The 18111-nt window shown below is 35.1% G+C and overlaps 1 protein-coding gene across 1 annotated transcript in view; it reads right to left on the bottom strand.

Annotated features, from left to right (window-relative positions):
• Positions 1-18111, bottom strand: part of FAM227B (family with sequence similarity 227 member B) — a 198874-nt gene that overhangs the window by 134679 nt on the left and 46084 nt on the right. The window contains exon 10 of the mRNA XM_047075135.1: positions 15463-15600. Within this exon, the coding sequence (XP_046931091.1) occupies positions 15463-15600 (138 nt within the window). The remainder of the gene's footprint in view (positions 1-15462; positions 15601-18111) is intronic.

The raw sequence follows: 18111 nt of genomic DNA, 5'->3' as shown, positions 1-18111 counted from the left end.
GCACACAAAGTTTCTTGAAAATCTTTTTTCTCTTAAAACTCATGTGCTTTTGCATTTTAATCCATACTTTTGTGTTTGCTCTAATATAAAATTCACACGAGTAAGCAAAAGTGATGCATCAGAAAGATGTACAAGGTTTATCATGCAGCTTCATTTACACCACTACCTTAATGCCATATGCTTGGGCATGAGTAAGACACAAGAGATCCCGTACCTTTCATTATCCAACTTTATGCACAGATGGCACATGGCTACAGGAAACCAAAACTTCATCTAACATTCACTATGAATAAGAGTGGTATTAAAAATACTAACGACCAGTATGAGTGGTTACTGGTCAATTAGAATATGTCATTGATCTATCAGAATAGACACAGGCCACTGTGACTGACTTGTGGGTACCAGATGATTATCAGCCATGATCATTTCTATGCTCACTCTAAAACAGTTCTCAGAGAATATCTATTAATTGGTGTCTATGGTTCGAGTTATTCATGTGCATCTTACTATGAAATAGTTCATTAAAACTTATAACTGTTTCAGCATTGTTGTCAGGCTACTCTTTATCCTACTTCTATATTTATTCAGCAAAGCTGCTGCTTCCAATGAGGCTGGTGTTCCTTCAGGCCCACATGTGTTCCCACTCATCCTCTAACTTTGAATAGTTTGTTAAGAAAATTCACTTTCTCTCCAGTTGAGGAGACATGACAAGAAGCAAGAAATAATAAAGTCCTGGTCTCTTACCCAAATCCCTGTATTTACTCTCCCCTGAGAAGATGCCTCTCATATTTTCCTTTTACTTCCTGATAATTATGTGGTTCCAGTTTCCAAATCATCATCATTGAACTTATGAGAACCTATGCAAATTTATTTTCTTTAACATCATCAGAACTTTTGAAATATCATCAGAACAATTTTGAAATATCATCAGAACAACTGAAATATGAGATGAATAGCAACATTTAGCTTGAAGATGGCAGGACTTTCTCTTGAAAAATACAGCCACATGTTAGTTATATATTGTTATATAACAAATTATCATAAAACTTAGTGGCTTAAAACAGCAAATATTTATTATCTCATAATTTATGTGGTCAGGAACCTGGACATGGTTTAGCTAGGTGTCTCTAGGTAGAGTCTCTCAGAAAGCTACAATCAAGGTGTTCACCAGAACTGTGGACGTATCTCAAAGCTCAATTTAGAGAGGGATCCACCTTAGGTCCTTGAAGAGGACCTTAGGTCCTCACTGGTTGTTGGCTCAAAACATCACTTCCTCACCACATAAGCCTTTTCACAGCACTATCTAAAACATGGCAGTTTGTTTCCCACAAAGGAATCAGAGAGTGAGTGAGTGCCCAAAATGGAAGCCACAGTATTTTTATATACAACCTAATCTTGAAAATGATTTCAAGATTTCTACCTATACAAGGGAAAGGAATTACACAAAGGCATAAGTACCAAAAAGCAGGGATCATTGGAGGCCATCTTTTTTCTTTTTTTTTTTTTGTTTTTTAACGTTTATTTATTTTTGAGACAGAGAGAGACAGAGCATGAACAGGGGAGGGCCAGAGAGAGAGGGAGACACAGAATCTGAAACAGGCTCCAGGCTCTGAGCTGTCAGCACAGAGCCCGACGCAGGGCTTGAACTCACGGACCTCGAGATCATGACCTGAGCCGAATCTGAGGCTTAACCGACTGAACTACCCAGGCGCCCCACCATTGGAGGCCATCTTAAAGGCTGCCTAACACAAATAATAAATGGGATGTTTTTAAGGTTCCTGCCACAAGACAGGATTCTTTAGGGCCTAATAAGAGTATTTCATGGCTTTCTTGGTGAGTTACTCAGCAGAGAGAGATGAAGCAGGTATATTCTCTGAGGCAACACTTTTGATACTTCCGTGAGGGATATTGTATGGTCCATTCGTACAAGGATAATTGAGAAAAGGTTGGAACCACATAATTAATTTGAGTTGCGCCTCCTTAGAATTCCTAATATAGCTCGAAAACCAACAATATCACTTTACCTCTATATGAAGGGAATGACTAAGCCCTCAGACTCAACCTGAAGATAATCCTCCCCTCCACTTCTCTACCTCAAGAGAGTAAGATCATATACGTGGTTGAAATTTCTTGAGCCACAGTGAGTTTTATCGTAGAAGGTGGAGGCAATCAGTCACAAGCTGCTTGTGAGGATAAGACCTAAAAATACTTGAAAAACAATCGATTTTAATGCTAAATGCATATTGGAATCACCTGGGATTTTTTTTTCTTTTTTTTTAAATAATGAGGCCTAGGCCCAGCCCAGGCCAATTGCACCAGTATTTCTGGGGTGGGGCACAGGCAAGGGTATTTTTAAAGCTCCTCATAAGATTCTAATATACCTATGCATTTGAGAACCAATTAGCTAAATGGGGTGGTGGGGGTGAGGGTGGGGGTGGGGAAGGAAACCCCTTCAGGAACTATACTGGATCTTTATCTTTGTTGCTTCCTGAAACACTCTGAAAAGCCTTATGTTGCTTCCCATCTAATTCTCTATTTTTCAAAATGATTTCAAAGTCTGCAGTGCTTCTTGGATCCCTGGTTTCCCTAGATGCCTCTATATTTTTGCTATTCACACTGAAGCTAAAAGGAAATGCAAACACTAGAAAGACAGCTACAACTGTTTTTGCTTTTGACCGATTATAGAGTATAAAGCGCACAAAGGGCACCCCAACATACACCATAGTCCTTTTTCAAACAGAGCAGCCACAGTGATTCTGTTAACTTATATTTTAGATCATGCAATTCCTCTGTTCAAAACTGCAATTGTTTTCCATATTATTGAGGATAGAAATCAAAGTTCTTAGAGTTGCCTATGGAGTGGCAATGGAAAAAGTGAGTGAAAACTTAAGATGTTAAATTAGGTATGGGCAAGACAACAGGAAAAAATAATAACAATCTACAATTATGCACTCAGATTGCTCAGCAAATATCGTTGAATTCTCAGTCCATTTTAAAGAAACTCAAACTGGACACTGTTGACAGTATTTAATGGGTATGATAATTATTAGAATCATGCTCAGAGGAAAGCCCATAGCCTCACATAAAAACTGATAAATGAATGCACATTGTTATGTTTGAAGTAAACAAAATATTGAAGGTGTGCATATATCAATTTAACAAAATTTTCCTATTAATCAACCAGTTCATGGATCTCACAGGCCGTCTACTTTTACTCTTCCTTATTTAACTGATCTATTGTTGGTTATTTTGGTTGTTTCAAACTTTTCACTAACGTAAATATGAATTTCTTGGTATATACTTCTTTATAATTCTGATTATTTTCTTAATATGATTATAGGAAATAAAATTATTATATTAAAAAATCCTTTAAAAATGCAAATTGAGAGACACCTGGGTGGCTTAGTCAGTTTGGCTCAGGTCATGATCTCAAGGTCCGTGGGTTCGAGCCCTGTGTAGGGCTCTGTGCTGACAGCTCAAAGCCTGGAGCCTGTTTCAGATTCTGTGTCTCCTTCTCTTTCTGCCCCTTCCCCGCTCGCACTCTCTCTCTCTCTCAAATATAAATAAACATTAAAAAAATAAAATACAAATTGAAAAACATTTTCAGAAAGCTTTTTCCAAATATATATTCTGACCAACAGTGCATGAGAGAAGATAAATGTTCTCTTTAATATTTACACTCAAAATATAGTCAGCTTTTATTCTTGTCTCTACTTCCCTTTAACCTATCACCAAAACCCAACTAACTTATTTTTCAACATCTTTAGATTCACCTCTTTCAAAACCATGTTTTATTCACGCCAGTGACTAAATCCCTCAGTTGTATTCAAATTCTTGTTATTCACTTCACCTTAGCTTGACATTTCCATGTCACTCAATAAAGTATGTTAATGTGCTTCATAATACAATGAGGACCCACTGTTTTTTTATGCTCTCCAGCACCTTTGACCACTACCACCAAACAGCAAACCAACATATCTAGGGGAGGCATTTGCCAGTCACCCTATGGCAGACCATGGAAGATTATCTTAAAAGCTAAATTAGTAATTAGAAAATTGCTTGGCAAGCATGGCATCAAAGCAAAGGAAGGTAAAATGGTTTTGAAAGATACATTATCCAAATTATCATAAAATCTTATTCACAATGATCAAACCTGAATACTTCTGTAAAAACACAGCCAGTTTCCGAATCTTTAGGCTGCATCTATTTTGTGCCACATGTTGTTTTCCTCACTTTTGTTCATATAGTCTTTCTCCACACAGTATGAAATGCAACCAATAACAATACAATAATACAATTTATTAAATTACTACCATATTGGGAGCTTATATCTCTGGCCATCTTATTAGTGTTTTGGGGCTTCCTCTCTCTTCAGCCATGAAAATTTCTTGGTTTTCTTTCAATATTGTATAATGAAAAACATAATGCCAAGATTTTACTGGCTTAATTCTCAGGAAACTATTTTATTTCCAAGTTGGTTTTATTTTTATTTTTTTTTATTGTCCATAGGCATTCTGAGAGTAAAGAGGTAGCAAATTGACAGAGGTACAAATTAAAGTTCAAGTAGCTAATCCATTGGGCTATTACTATTTCTGTAACATGTCATGGGACATGGCATTTGCTAAATATCAACTATTACTTGTCTATAGAGGAACTACTATGTTTCTTTTCTTTTTTTTATCTTCCCAAGCACTAAGTACAATGATGCACACATAATTACTTAAAAGTTACATGTTGACTGAATATAAGGATTTTTTTGGTGCATATAGTTTAAACTACAGTTTACAAAAATTCATGAATATGTTAGTTTTTTAACTGTGAAGTCCAGATAAGAGAAAAATTGGGCTTAAAAACTAGGAGAGAGGTATAAAAATAGCATTTCAAAAATGATCTTCATCTGAGTATAAAAGGTTATATGGTGTTCTACCACAATAAGAGAGGTGAACATTAAAACTTTAGTCTTGTAAATAATCTAACAATACACTGGTTAAGGGCAGCTGGCTTGTAAATACCGAGTCATTCCAGATACTGAAATTCTGTAACTGCTTACATTCCAGTCCTAAAAAGGGAGATAATGCTTTTCTGTTTGGAAGGCAAATTTTAACTATCTGTTGTCTATTTCATTAAAAACAAAAACAGAACATTTTGTTAGTTTAAAACTTTGAAGAAAAGTTAAGCCCACATGACAATAAGCATCTCAAGTGCTCAAGAGGAAATTATGTTTTGGAGGAGCGTCTGGGTGGCTCGGTCAGTTAAGCATCTGACTCTTGATTTCATCTGAAGTCATGATCTCACGGTTTTGTGGGACTGAGCCCCACATCAGGTCAGCCTGGGCCCTGCTTGGGATTCTCTCTCTCCCTCTCTCTCTGCCCCTCCCGCCCTCTCAAGATAAATAAATACATTTTTAAAAAGCTAAATAAATATGTTTTGGATTAGAAGCAGCAATTCTGAGATAGCATTATACATAAAGCATAGGTTATTGTATTTATTAAAAGTCATATATATGCATACATGGGTATATATACACTCATGTTTTACCCCATTTCTGCCCTTCACCTGCCTTAGCATTCCTCCAGCACACAGATTAACATATTTATACACACAAGACACACATACACAAGATACACACACACACACACACACACACACACACACACACACACGACTATAAAGGGGGAAGAGCTCTAAAATAATATACGTAAGCCACCAGTCTCTATTGCTAATTCTACCTCAATAGTAAACAACCGTTTTGGAAGATTATTCAACACCTAAAGATGTAAGTAATAGAGTTATAAAATGTTAGAGAAGGGGAATAGAGAAATCATATATTCCAATCACGTCATTTTTTTTTCAGGTGGAAATGTAAGGCCCAGAAAAGTTACATTACATAATCAAGAAATTCAAGTCTTTTATGTGAAAGGTAAATACATGAGAGCTGAAGAACCATTAGTAACTGTAGAAATCTCCAAACAAAACATGCTTATGACCTAGTAAATAAATTATCCGAGTCTTTTGTTTACAGGGTTCTGCACAGTGATTACTAAGTCCAGCTTGGAGAGAAGCAATACAGAAACTATAAAACTGCAACCAGGATACAGTAGCTCTCAAATGCCATGGGGCAAGCCCCTTTGCAGTGATGTCCTGTAGGGCAGTGGCCATCAAGCTTTTTGGTCTCAGGGCGCTTTTATACTCTTAAGAATAATTGAAGACACCAAAGAACTTTTGTTTATAAGGATTTTGTATCTATCAGCATTTCTTACAACAGATATTAAAACTGAGAAATCGTGAGCACTAGTTCATTAATAAACCCATTTCACGTTAATATAAATAGCATCTTTTTAGAAAAGATAACTATTTTATTTTTTAAGTTTTTACTTAGATTTCAATTGTTAACATACAGTGTAACATTAGTTTCAGGTGTATAAAATATGGTGATTCAACACTTCTATACATCACCCGATATGGGGCTCGAACTCATGAACCAAGTGATCATGACCTGAAACGAAGTTGGACGCTTAACTGACTGAGCCAGCCAGGTGCCCCTAAAACCACATTTTAAAAATCCATGTATTGATCATTTGAAAAATATTGATTCAGTGAGTTATGCAGATATTCTAGATGTTGTCACATTTCTTTATATGATATAAAAAAATCACATTTGTTAACACCACTGACTCATTAGGCAGTCTTTAAGCTTCGGAAAACTGTCAAGATCATGGTGATTGATATATGCGCATTCTCCCAAATTTTTCTTTGATACTCAAATTGTATTATCTCAAATTGTATTATAGGCCACAGCATAAGCATTCCATACATAAGGATTACTACACTATTATTTAACTTAATTCCTGTAGTAGAGACACTTATCTGTCCTTTAAAATGCATAGGTCCACCTTCTATAGTACAATGCTGTTACTATGTAGCAGCTTCCTAGTCAGAGTGTTTTTGTTTTGTTTTGTTTTGTTTTGGTTTGGTTTTAATTTGCCAACCCTCGTTACATCTATATATAGCCATGGCTTATTCTCATCAATAGTATCTGATTGGAAGTGATGTGGGTGACTTCCGAGCCAAAACTTTTTAAAATTGAGGTATAAGTGATATTACATATTAGTTTCAAGTGTACAATGTAATGATTTGATATTTTTATATATTGCAAAATGATCACCACAATAAGTCTGGTTAATATCCATCACCACATATGTCACATTTTTTTTCTTGCAATGAGAACTTTCAAGAGCCATTCTTCTACCTAGTTTCAAATATGTAATACAGCATTATTAACCAAATTGCCATGTTGCACATTACATTCCCATGACATATTCATTTAAAAAATTTGTTTGACATTTATTAATTTTTAAGAGACAGAGAGAGAGAGAGAGAGACAGTGTGAGTGGGGGAGGGGCAGAGAGAGAGTGAGATACAGAATCTGAAGCAGGCTCCAGGCTCTGAGCTGTCAGCACAGAGCCCAACGCGGGGCTCGAACTCACAAACTGAGATCATGACCTGCGCCAAAATCGGATGCTTAACTGACTCAGCCACCCAGGCACCCCAACATATTCATTTTATAACTGGAAATTTATATAACTTTAGTCAAGACTTTTAAAATTGTGTGCCTACTCCTCCTATATTCTCCTGATGCAGATTAATTCTAATGACTGTGCAGCTGTATAGGCTGGTGACACCAGAAGATGAAAGTGGCCTGGATCTCTGAGATCTTCCTCTCTATGTGGAAGAGAGGTACTCATTGACCACTAACTGATATAAAAATTCAAGAAGATAGCTTTAAAAGCAGGCGAGGGCCCTAGGAAAATATAAGAGCCTCAAAGTTCAAATAAACACATAGATTTGAACAAAGTTCTACCTTAAACATATTTCCTGATAGTCACAATCTAAGCAGAAGTTTACAGAAAAAAACTACTTTGTAAAAAAAAAGAACAAAATAAACCCCTTTTAAGAAATTCTTGACTTTTTGAAAATACAACTGCCTTTTAGTTCCCCTGCCAAAAACATTGGTGCATAACAAGAGTATTATAAGTTCCAACCCTTTGCTATCATTGTATTTCTGGACCACTTTGGCCCCAGAATGTGGCTTTCTGATTCCCCAAACCATTGCTTGCTATTTCTAGAGAAATCCATATACAAAATGTGGAAACAAGTGAATTCCGCACCGTCCCCCCCAGTCTTTTGCTCTCTTTCTGCCCCTTCTACTATCATATCTCCCTGCTTCCTTCTTACCTATTAAAATTTGATCCCAGGAAAGGATCTAAAAGCTCATTCATATTAGTCATGAAGGATTAAGGCTATGGCAACTCTTATAAGTTACAACCCTTATCTTATGATGACAATTTTAAGCCTTAATGTACTCATAAGCTTGTAAAATTAAATGGCTGAGAGGAAGCATGTGAGGTGGCTAAGAGTTCAGAGTCTAGGCAAGAATTTCCTGGAAATGAATTCATATTCCATTACTTATCAGTTTTGTGACCTTGCATAAGTTATTACTTAATTTCTTATGTTTTAGTTTTCTCACTTTATAGGTGATAATAAAAGTGACCAGCCACATAAGAATATTACTAATAAGGCTCTACAAAGTTAACACATGTTATCAAGTACATACTTCAAATGGAAGATTTACACAAGTTTAAGACAAAGTATTAAATTTTAATTTTGAGCAGTATATGAAAGGAAACACTCATTAAGTCTCTAACCTACCCTACCAGACTTAGGTCTCATCCAGAAACAGAAAAATCAAGTCATGTTTTAGAGTCAAATATAACAAGTATTTTTCAAATATTTAGGGGCTAGTAAAATATATGGCACATTTTATCAAGATTTCCTATTATTAAAATCAAGTGTGTTTGAAATAAATATTTATTTGTATTTCAAATGAAAATAATTATTAGAAATACAGTAAACAAGCTCTTTCAAGCATTGTAATTCACCACCTAGAATCTTCATTAAAATTTTTTTTAATGTTTATTTATTTTGGGGAGAGAGAGACAGAGACAAATCTGAAGCAGGCTCCAGGCTCTCCGAGCTGTCAGCTCAGAGCACAACATGGTCAAAAGTACTGGTAAAAAAAGCTTCTGCACAGAGAAGCAATCAGCAAAACTAAAAGGCAACCAACGGAATGGGAGAAAATATTTGCAAATGACATATCAGATAAAGGGTTAGTATCCAAAATCTATAAAGAACTTATCAAACTCAACACCCAAAAACCAAATCATCCAGTGAAGAAATGGGCAAAAGACATGAATAGACACATCTCCAAAGAAGACATCCAGATGGCCGGCCAACACATGAAAAAATGCTCCACATCACTCATCATCAGGGAAATACAAATCAAAACCACAATAAGATACCACCTCACACCTGTCAGAATGGCTAACATTAATAACTCAGGCAACAACAGATGTTGGCGAGGATGCGGAGAAAGACGATCTCTTTTGCACTGCTGGTGTGAATGCAAGCTGGTGCAGCCACTCTGGAAAACAGTATGGAGGTTCCTCAAAAAACTAAAAATGAAACTACCCTATGACCCAGCAATTGCACTACCAGGCATTTATCCACGGGATATAGGTGTGCTGTTTTGAAGGGACACATGCACCCCCATGTTTATAGCAGCACTATCAACAATAGCCAAAATATGGAAAGAGCCCAAATGCCCATCCATGGATGAATGGATAAAGATGTGGTATATATATACGATGAAGCATTACTCAGCAATCAAAAAGAATGAAATCTTGCCATTTGCAACTACGTGATGAAACTGGAGGGTATTACGCTAAGCGAAATTAGTCAGAAAAAGACAAATATATGACTTCACTCATATGAGGGCTTTAAGAGACAAAACAGATGAACATAAGGGAAGGGAAGCAAAAATAATATAAAAACAGGGAGGGGGACAAAACATAAGAGACTCTTAAATATGGAGAACATTTACTTGGATGTAATGTGTAAATATGGAGAGAATTTACTTGATGTAAATTAAAAAAATTAACTAAATAAAAAAATTTACCAATATATTGGTAAAAAAACATTAATACCTATTGATTATTTTAAACTATTGAATGTTGATTATTGCTAGATTTTGAAATGTAAAAGAATTTCATCTATTTTATTGAACTAAAGAACATAAAAAAATAATATATATTATAGAAAGAACGGATGCCCACAAATTTAAGTAAGCCATTACATTTAGAGAGGGGAAGACAAATTTAGAAATAGTACAAAAAAACCCCATAAATAAAAGGCTTGTAAAGCAAATATGGAAAAAATATAAATATTTATTACATGTGGGAAATATTTTTTACTTTTCTGCATGCTTGAATAAAATATAATAATAAAAACACATCTAAAAGGAGACTTCTACATAAGGTGGTGGGATAAACACAGCTACTTTAGTCTTTCTCCCAACCCTTAAGTTAAAGAACCATGAAGCATAAATAGGAAAGTCTGCATCCATCATCACCAGAACATAGTTAGATAAATTGGTTTTATATCTGAAGCCTATGAAATAGGACCAAAATTTTAAAAGTCTTTGATAATTAATACACTTTATCACACGATGCAAAAGTACACAGGAGGAAGTCTTGACAGATCTACACTCCCAGTGGCAAAAACTTACTTAGAAAAGCACAAGCTGCATTGAAATGAGATGTTTTGGTGGGAAACTAATGAGAAGACTTACGTGGTCACTTCTACCTCTACAGTTCAGGAATACCTGGTGGCCCGGTAAGCTCCTGAAAGGGCTAAGACATAATGTAAAAAACAGTGGTCTTTCCCAGGGACTTGATTTTTTGCTTCCAGCCTAACTTCCAGGGCCCTGTCAGTTTTTGCTGCATAACAGAAAACTGTTCTTGGCTTATACCACATTTACCAAATGAACAACTTCTAGTAGACTTTTTCTTTCTTTCTTTCTTTTTTCCATTGATCCTTATATGTAATCGGTTTTTATGCTACAGCAGTTAGTCTTTTATAGCATACCATGTGAAAGCCTTTCTCTAGATATTTTATTTCCTCAGTGTTAAGGGGATACTCTCCAATGGTAGACTGAAGCTTTTTGGTTAAATATCTGAAACTGGGGGCGCCTGGGTGGCTCAGTCGGTTAAGCGTCCGACTTCAGCTCAGGTCATGATCTCACGGTCTGTGAGTTCGAGCCCCACGTGGGGCTCTGGGCTGATGGCTCAGAGCCTGGAGCCTGCTTCGAATTCTGTGTCTCCCTCTCTCTCTGCCCCTCCCCTGTTCATGCTCTGTCTCTGTCTCAAAAATAAATAAATGTTAAAAAAAAAATAAAAAAAAATAAATATCTGAAACAGAAGCACTTTCCCTCCCTCTTCAGTCTGGCCATGTACGTTTCGTCTCACTTGAAATATTTGGCTAGGACCTTTACTAGGTCTGTGATAGAGCTTTGGGAAATCGAAGAATTATAATTAAATTTATCATTAGGAAAAATCTATGAAAACTTTCATATCAAGACACATTCCACTGACATTTTTCAATTTTAAAGACAAATGTAAAAATTTTGGAAATATCTAAACAGAAATATAAAACAAAATTTCATAAATTAATTGTAAAGAAAAAAAATAGTTGACTTTAGACTTTTCTACTAGACTAAATAATAGAAGACAATAAAGCAACATATAAAGTTTTAAGGGAAAATGTGACTTGAAAATTTGATATTTAAGTTGTAAAATAGTATTTAAATAAAATATTTAATTTATATCAGTCTGACTTTCCCAAAGATAAAAATTACAAATTCTTAAACATATTTTTTAAAAACACAGCCATTTGTAGGTACCAGAAAATGACCAACAACAGCAGGTAGAAATTGGAGGGGAGTTTAACCCTATAAGAGGGAGCTGCTAAGTGGATGAAATTTGTGTTCATGCAGTTGCTTAAACAACTTTTCGTCTGATGGTACTACTTAGTCATCATGACATGTGAGTGGATGGAATTCACATATAAAGTAGAAATATTATTGGTTTAAGGAGTCAGAGGATAGTGTTTGGGACAGCCAGAAGATTGAAAAATGAAGGAGTTTTAGAAATCCTACAAAGAAAGGGGCTGCAGGAGAGGAAACCCAAAATCTGAATATTGTAAGTTTTCTCCAAACCCTTAGCTGGTGTCTGAATTACTCACACATATGGTGGGAAGAGGGAGCTCTAGATGGATGGGTGGAAAGGAATAGGTGGATGATTTAAAGTTCTAGGTGGGGATTTTACTGGCCGACCATCACAGAACACATAACATTTGGACTTTGAATACAGCCAAAGTAACTTACTTGAACAAAAATTAACATTGGTTGGTGGAAATTAACAGAATTCAGAAAATCCTCAAAGCACATTTAAAATTCCAAGATTACATAAAAAGTTACTAGACATGAAGTGAAACAAGAAATTATGACTCATAGTCAAGAAAAAGATAGTGAGAGAAATCAATTTCAAAGTTATCCAAAAGTTTGAATTACCAGATAAGAACTTAAAGCAACTATTTTTAATATGTTTGAGGATGTAAAAGAAAATATTGTCATAATAAAGGAAGAGAATCTCAGAATAGAAATGGAAACTATTTTAAAAAGGGCAAAATGGAAATTCTTAAGTGAAAAGTACAATATAGGAAATGAAATATTCATTTATTGGGATAAGAGATCATATACCATAGGAAAAAGCATGTGAATGTAAAATGAAAAATATAGAAATTATGAAATCTATAAAACAAGATTGAAAAAAACCCACAACAAAGTCCCAATAAACTGTGGATAACATTAAGTAATATAGTACATGCTAAATTGGGAATCCCAGAGGAAAGAAATAGAACAAATTTGAAAACATAATGGCAAAAATTTCCCAAATTTGGTGAAAAACATCAAACCATGAGTTTAAGAAACTTAATGAGCCCAAGCAGGATGAACACAAAGGGAAATAAACAAATGAGGACACGATGGAACAATATCTTACTAACAGACAAAAAACAAAAAATGAACTCAGAATTCTATACCCTGCAAAAATATCCTTTAAAAATAAAGGCAAAATGAACATTATTTTAAGATAAATAAACAAGGAAATTCATTGTTAGCAGAATTGAACTATGAGAGATAACACCATGAGGAAACCTCAAATTTAAGGCAAGGAATGAAGTTCCAGGAATGATAAATATATGAATAAAAATAGAAGACTAGGGGCGCCTGGGTGGCGCAGTCGGTTAAGCGTCCGACTTCAGCCAGGTCACGATCTCGCGGTCCGTGAGTTCGAGCCCCGCGTCGGGCTCTGGGCTGATGGCTCAGAGCCCGGAGCCTGTTTCCGATTCTGTGTCTCCCTCTCTCTCTGCCCCTCCCCCCGTTCATGCTCTGTCTCTCTCTGTCCCAAAAATAAATAAACGTTGAAAAAAAAAAATAGAAGACTATTTTTAAGTCTTCTTTTAATTCTTTTTTTTAAATGTTTATTTATTTTGAGAGAGAGAGAGAGAGAGAGAAAGAGAGAGAGTGAGTAGGGTAAGTACAGAGAAAGAGACACAGAATCCAAAAGCAGGCTCTGTGCTGTCAGTTTCTGTTTGTTGGTTGGTTGGTTTAATTTTTTTAATGTTTATTTAATTTTGAGAGAGAGAGAGAGAGAGAGAGACAGAGTGTGAGTGGGGGAGGGGCAGAGAGAGAGAGGGAGACATAGAATCCAAAGCAGGCTCTTGGCTCTGAGCTGTCAGCATGAAGTCCAACGCAGGGCTCAAACAAGATCATGACCTGAGCTGAAGTCTAATACTGAACTGACTGAGCCACCCAGGGACCCCAGTCTTCTTTTAATTCTTTAAAAAAATATATAATTTCTTCCACTTCTAACTATTATAGAATAACAAGGACTGGATTTACTCTTCTTTCTTAAACAACTAAAAATTTGGACAAAGTCTATGAAACAATGGTTTTCGTGTGTTAGACAATAGATAGCACAGGCCAGTAATCCTCAAGAAAAGAGAAACAAACAAGGGAGCCCTTCAACTGTCTCCTCCCAACACTGTAAGGAGTTAGAATCCAAACAGAATCCACTAGTCTCACTGAGTTGAGAAAATAAAATTTAGCATTCTGGAAGGCCAAGGCAAACTAAAGTTCATAGGTCAGCATAATTTGGAGGAGACAGATTCACACAGAGAGCATTCTGAAGATCTTCAGAGGATTACCCTTGAATCTTTGCCTGAGGTTGGTAAAGAGCTACCCAAGGGAAAGAGCAGGCAGAACATTCTTGGGGCTCACACACGGCTCATGTTCTAGACAGTCAGATGGGAAACCTCCTACACACAGACCAAGGGTAGAATACTTAGAAGGGTATTGCTTCAGTAGGGGAAGCAAGTTAGTCCTAGACAAAAGACTTCTCTGGTTCCACCTAATGAAGCTTAAAAGCAAAGCTCAAATGGATCAAAATATTTCTAAGTAACTGGATTACATCCAAGAAAAAAAAAACCTCAAAAATATTTAAAATAAAATTTCACACAAAACAACTAAGTTTATTTAAGAATGAACTGGTAAATTGAATAGCCCTACATCTATTGGAGACTGAATTTATTGCCAAAAACTTTCCCAAACAAAAAAATTCTAGGCTTGGGTGGCTTCACTGGAGAATTCTACCAAATACTGAAAGAAGAATAAATATCAGTTTTATACTAACTCTTTTAGAAAAGAGAAGAGGAGGGAACATTATACTTATTACTAAAATGAGACAGGATAGTATAGGAAAATAAAACAAAATTTTAGCAAATTAAATCCAGTAGTACACGAATAAGTTAATACACAATGGCCAAATGGGATTTACCCCAGGGATTAGGGGTTGGGTTAACATTTGAAAATCAATCCATGTAATTCACTATATTAAAAGACTAAAATAGAAAAAAAAATAGGCTCATCTCAGTAGATGCTAAAAAGCATTCATTAAGATCTTACATCTATGAAACTACCTCCACCTGATAAAGCCTTCTATAAAAACTGGCAGCCAAAATTTATTTAAAGGCAAATAACCTAACATTTCTCCTCTAAAATCAGGAGTGAGGCAAGGATGTCCACTCTCACCACTTTTAGTTAACATTTTCTTAGAGGTCCTAGACCTGGGCAAGTAAAATGAATAAAGGCATATAGATTGGAAATGAAGAAGTAAAATGCTCTTTATTCTCAGATAACATGATTTTCCATAAAGAAAATCCTAAGAAATCTATAAAAAGGTTACTAGAAGTAATGAGATTGTAAGATAGAAGATCAATATAAGAATACAGTAACAGGCAAATGGGAGAACTTAAGCACATACCACTTTTACAATGAAAAACTAAAACGTAAAGCAATATTCAAACTACTGTAACACTAATCTACAAAGCGAATGTTAATTTGAAACCCTCACCAAAGAATAAATCATAAGGAAGTTATTATAAATAAATAACTTAATATACTGGATTTTGGCTATTTATCCTACAGTTGACAGTAAGTTTACTTACCAGCCGTTATGCGTTCTTGACTCCTTTCAATTCTGTCCTTTAAAGATTTTGAAGGTGCTTTCTTAGTACCATGTATGGTTGTTGTGGAGAGTTCTTTGAGTTTCCAGTGGGTCCAAAAGCCTTTTGGAGGTTTTAAACCTGTTATTATAAAATGTACATTTAGTCAAGGAAATTAGCATGTGAAAATATCTTTCGTCAAAGCATTTTCATGTATTACACATTTCATCCTCATAACAATCCTGTGAAAACTGTCAGTCTCAAGTTTCATATAAGGGAAACTCTAAGAGAAATATTAATGTCTTATTACATGAAATAGTGAATTAGAAAAGAGGTAAAACTCAGTGTCATCTTCTGATTAATATACATAAGCTAAATTCAATGATGGACATAAGAGGACATTAATTATTGCAAAAAGTTGGAAAGGACCTAAATATACAACAAGAATACATCCATACAATGGATTATGAGGTATCTGCTAAAAGTTATCTTTAAATATTTGTTAACATACAAAGGCATTTATAATATGTTTTTTGTGAAGAACAATTTTACCTCTTAGGATGTGTGTCTGTAGTTTAAAAGTTAACATTAGTGCTTCTGAGTAGAGGTGACTATTATTATTATGCCTTATCTGTATCTCCTGAATATTTTAAAATAATATTTATGAATAAATTGTTAATATCTAAAAAGTAAGAAAAATAAGTTTTAAAAGTTCTACTTTTGTTCCAAAAGCTGTGTATGGTTGAATAATTCATTTAGTCACACTGAATACTAAAATGCCCAGCAATAAAAATAAGAACAATATAAATTCCTTGGTGTACTTCATATGGTTGTTTGAAGAGTTAATACTCAGTTCCAATCAGCTAATACTATTATCAATATTATTATACATTGATATACTTCTAAATATAGCCAATATTTTTTCAGTAGTGATGTGCAATGAGTATTACTTGCTATATTTGGCTGTCAAATTTAAATTTTCTAGGTGTTTTAGATTCAGTTATCACTTATTTCACATTAGTTGCCCCTAGACAAAATATGCAGAAGACTTCAGTTTAATTCACTTAGATGCTTCTTGATAGATTGTCTATGTTTTAAAATATAGTGTATTAATAGAAAATTGGAGGTGCAGTAAGGCTAACAGATCAGGAAATGATTGGCATTGAAAAGATAGTTTATTACTCATAATTCCCAAGAGGAGGGGGCATGCCATGTCAGGGGGGTCACACATGGAAACACTGGGGCCAGTCCAGACACAGAGTAATAAGGGTTCCAGGAATGATAAATATATGAATAAAAATAGAAGACTATTTTTAAGTCTTCTTTTAATTCTTTTTTTTTTAATGTTTATTTATTTGAGAGAGAGAGAGAGAGAGTGCATGAGCAGGGGAGAGGGGCAGAGGGGGAGGGGGAGACAGAGAGACAGAGAGAGAGAGAGAGAGAGAGAGAGAGAGAGAGAGAGAGATTGAGACTCTTAAGCAGGCTCCATGCTTAGTGTGGAACCCAACACGGGGCTCTATCCCATGATACTATGATATGAACTGAAATCAATAGCTAGATGCTCAACCGACTAAGCCACACAGGTGCCCCTCCCCCCATGTTTTCTTATAGAAGTTTTATAGTTTAGTTCTTATTTTAAATCTTTAACCCACTTTGAGTTAATTTTTGTGAGTTGGTATAAAATAGAAGTCCAATTTCATTCTTTTACATGTGGTTATCCAGTTTATCATCATTTACGGAAGAGAGTAAGTATTGAGTATTAGTTGACTGTATTTGTGAGGGTTTATTTCTGGGCTCTTAATTCTATTCTATGGGTGTATGTGTCTATTTTTATGCCAGTATCATTTTGATTACTGGAGCTTTGTAGTATAATTTGAAATCAGGAAGTATGATGCCTCTAGCTTTGTTCTTTCTCAAGGTAGCTTTGGCTATCCAGGTTCTGGATACAAATTTTAAGATTCTTTTTTCTATTTCTGCAAAGAATGCCATTGGAATTTTGATAAGAACTTGATAACACTGAATCTATAGACGTTTTTGGGTAGCATGCACGTTTTAACAAAATTAATTCTTTCAATCCATGTATAAAGGATATCTTTCCATTTGTTTGTGTCTTTTTCTTTCATCAAAATCTTGTAGTTTTCAGTATACAGATATTTGATCTTCTTGATTAAATTCATTTGTAAGTATTTTATTGTTATTAATGCTATTGCAAATGAGATTGTTTTATTACTTTGTCAGATATTTTGTTGTTAGTATAGAGGAATGCAATTGATTTTGTATAGTGTTTTGTACCCTGCAACTTTGCTGAATTCACTGATTAGGTTCTAACAGGTTTTTGGTTTTTGTTTTTTGTCTTTTTTTTGTGAGTGTGTGTTTTGTTTTTTTGTTTTTGTTTGTTTTTGTGGAGTCTTGACGGTTTTCTATATACAGGTGTAACTCAGAGCTACTGAAGGCTCATGTCCAGACCACTGCAACAAAGCGAATATCACAATAAAGTCAAATGAATGTTTTGGTTTCCCAGTGCATATAAACGTTATGTTTATACTACACTGTAGTCTATTAAGTGTGCTAATAGCATTATGTCTAAAATAATGTACATACTTTGATTAAAAAATGCTGTCATCTGAACTTTCAGCAAGTTGTAATCACTAA

This window comes from Lynx rufus, unplaced genomic scaffold (assembly GCF_022079265.1).
Source record: "Lynx rufus isolate CCGP_SWC_20201006 ecotype Redwood Valley unplaced genomic scaffold, mLynRuf1.p SCAF_13, whole genome shotgun sequence".
NCBI lineage: Eukaryota > Metazoa > Chordata > Mammalia > Carnivora > Felidae > Lynx > Lynx rufus.
Note: the sequence above shows the minus strand (reverse complement) of the source record. Positions and strands in the feature narration are given on the sequence as shown.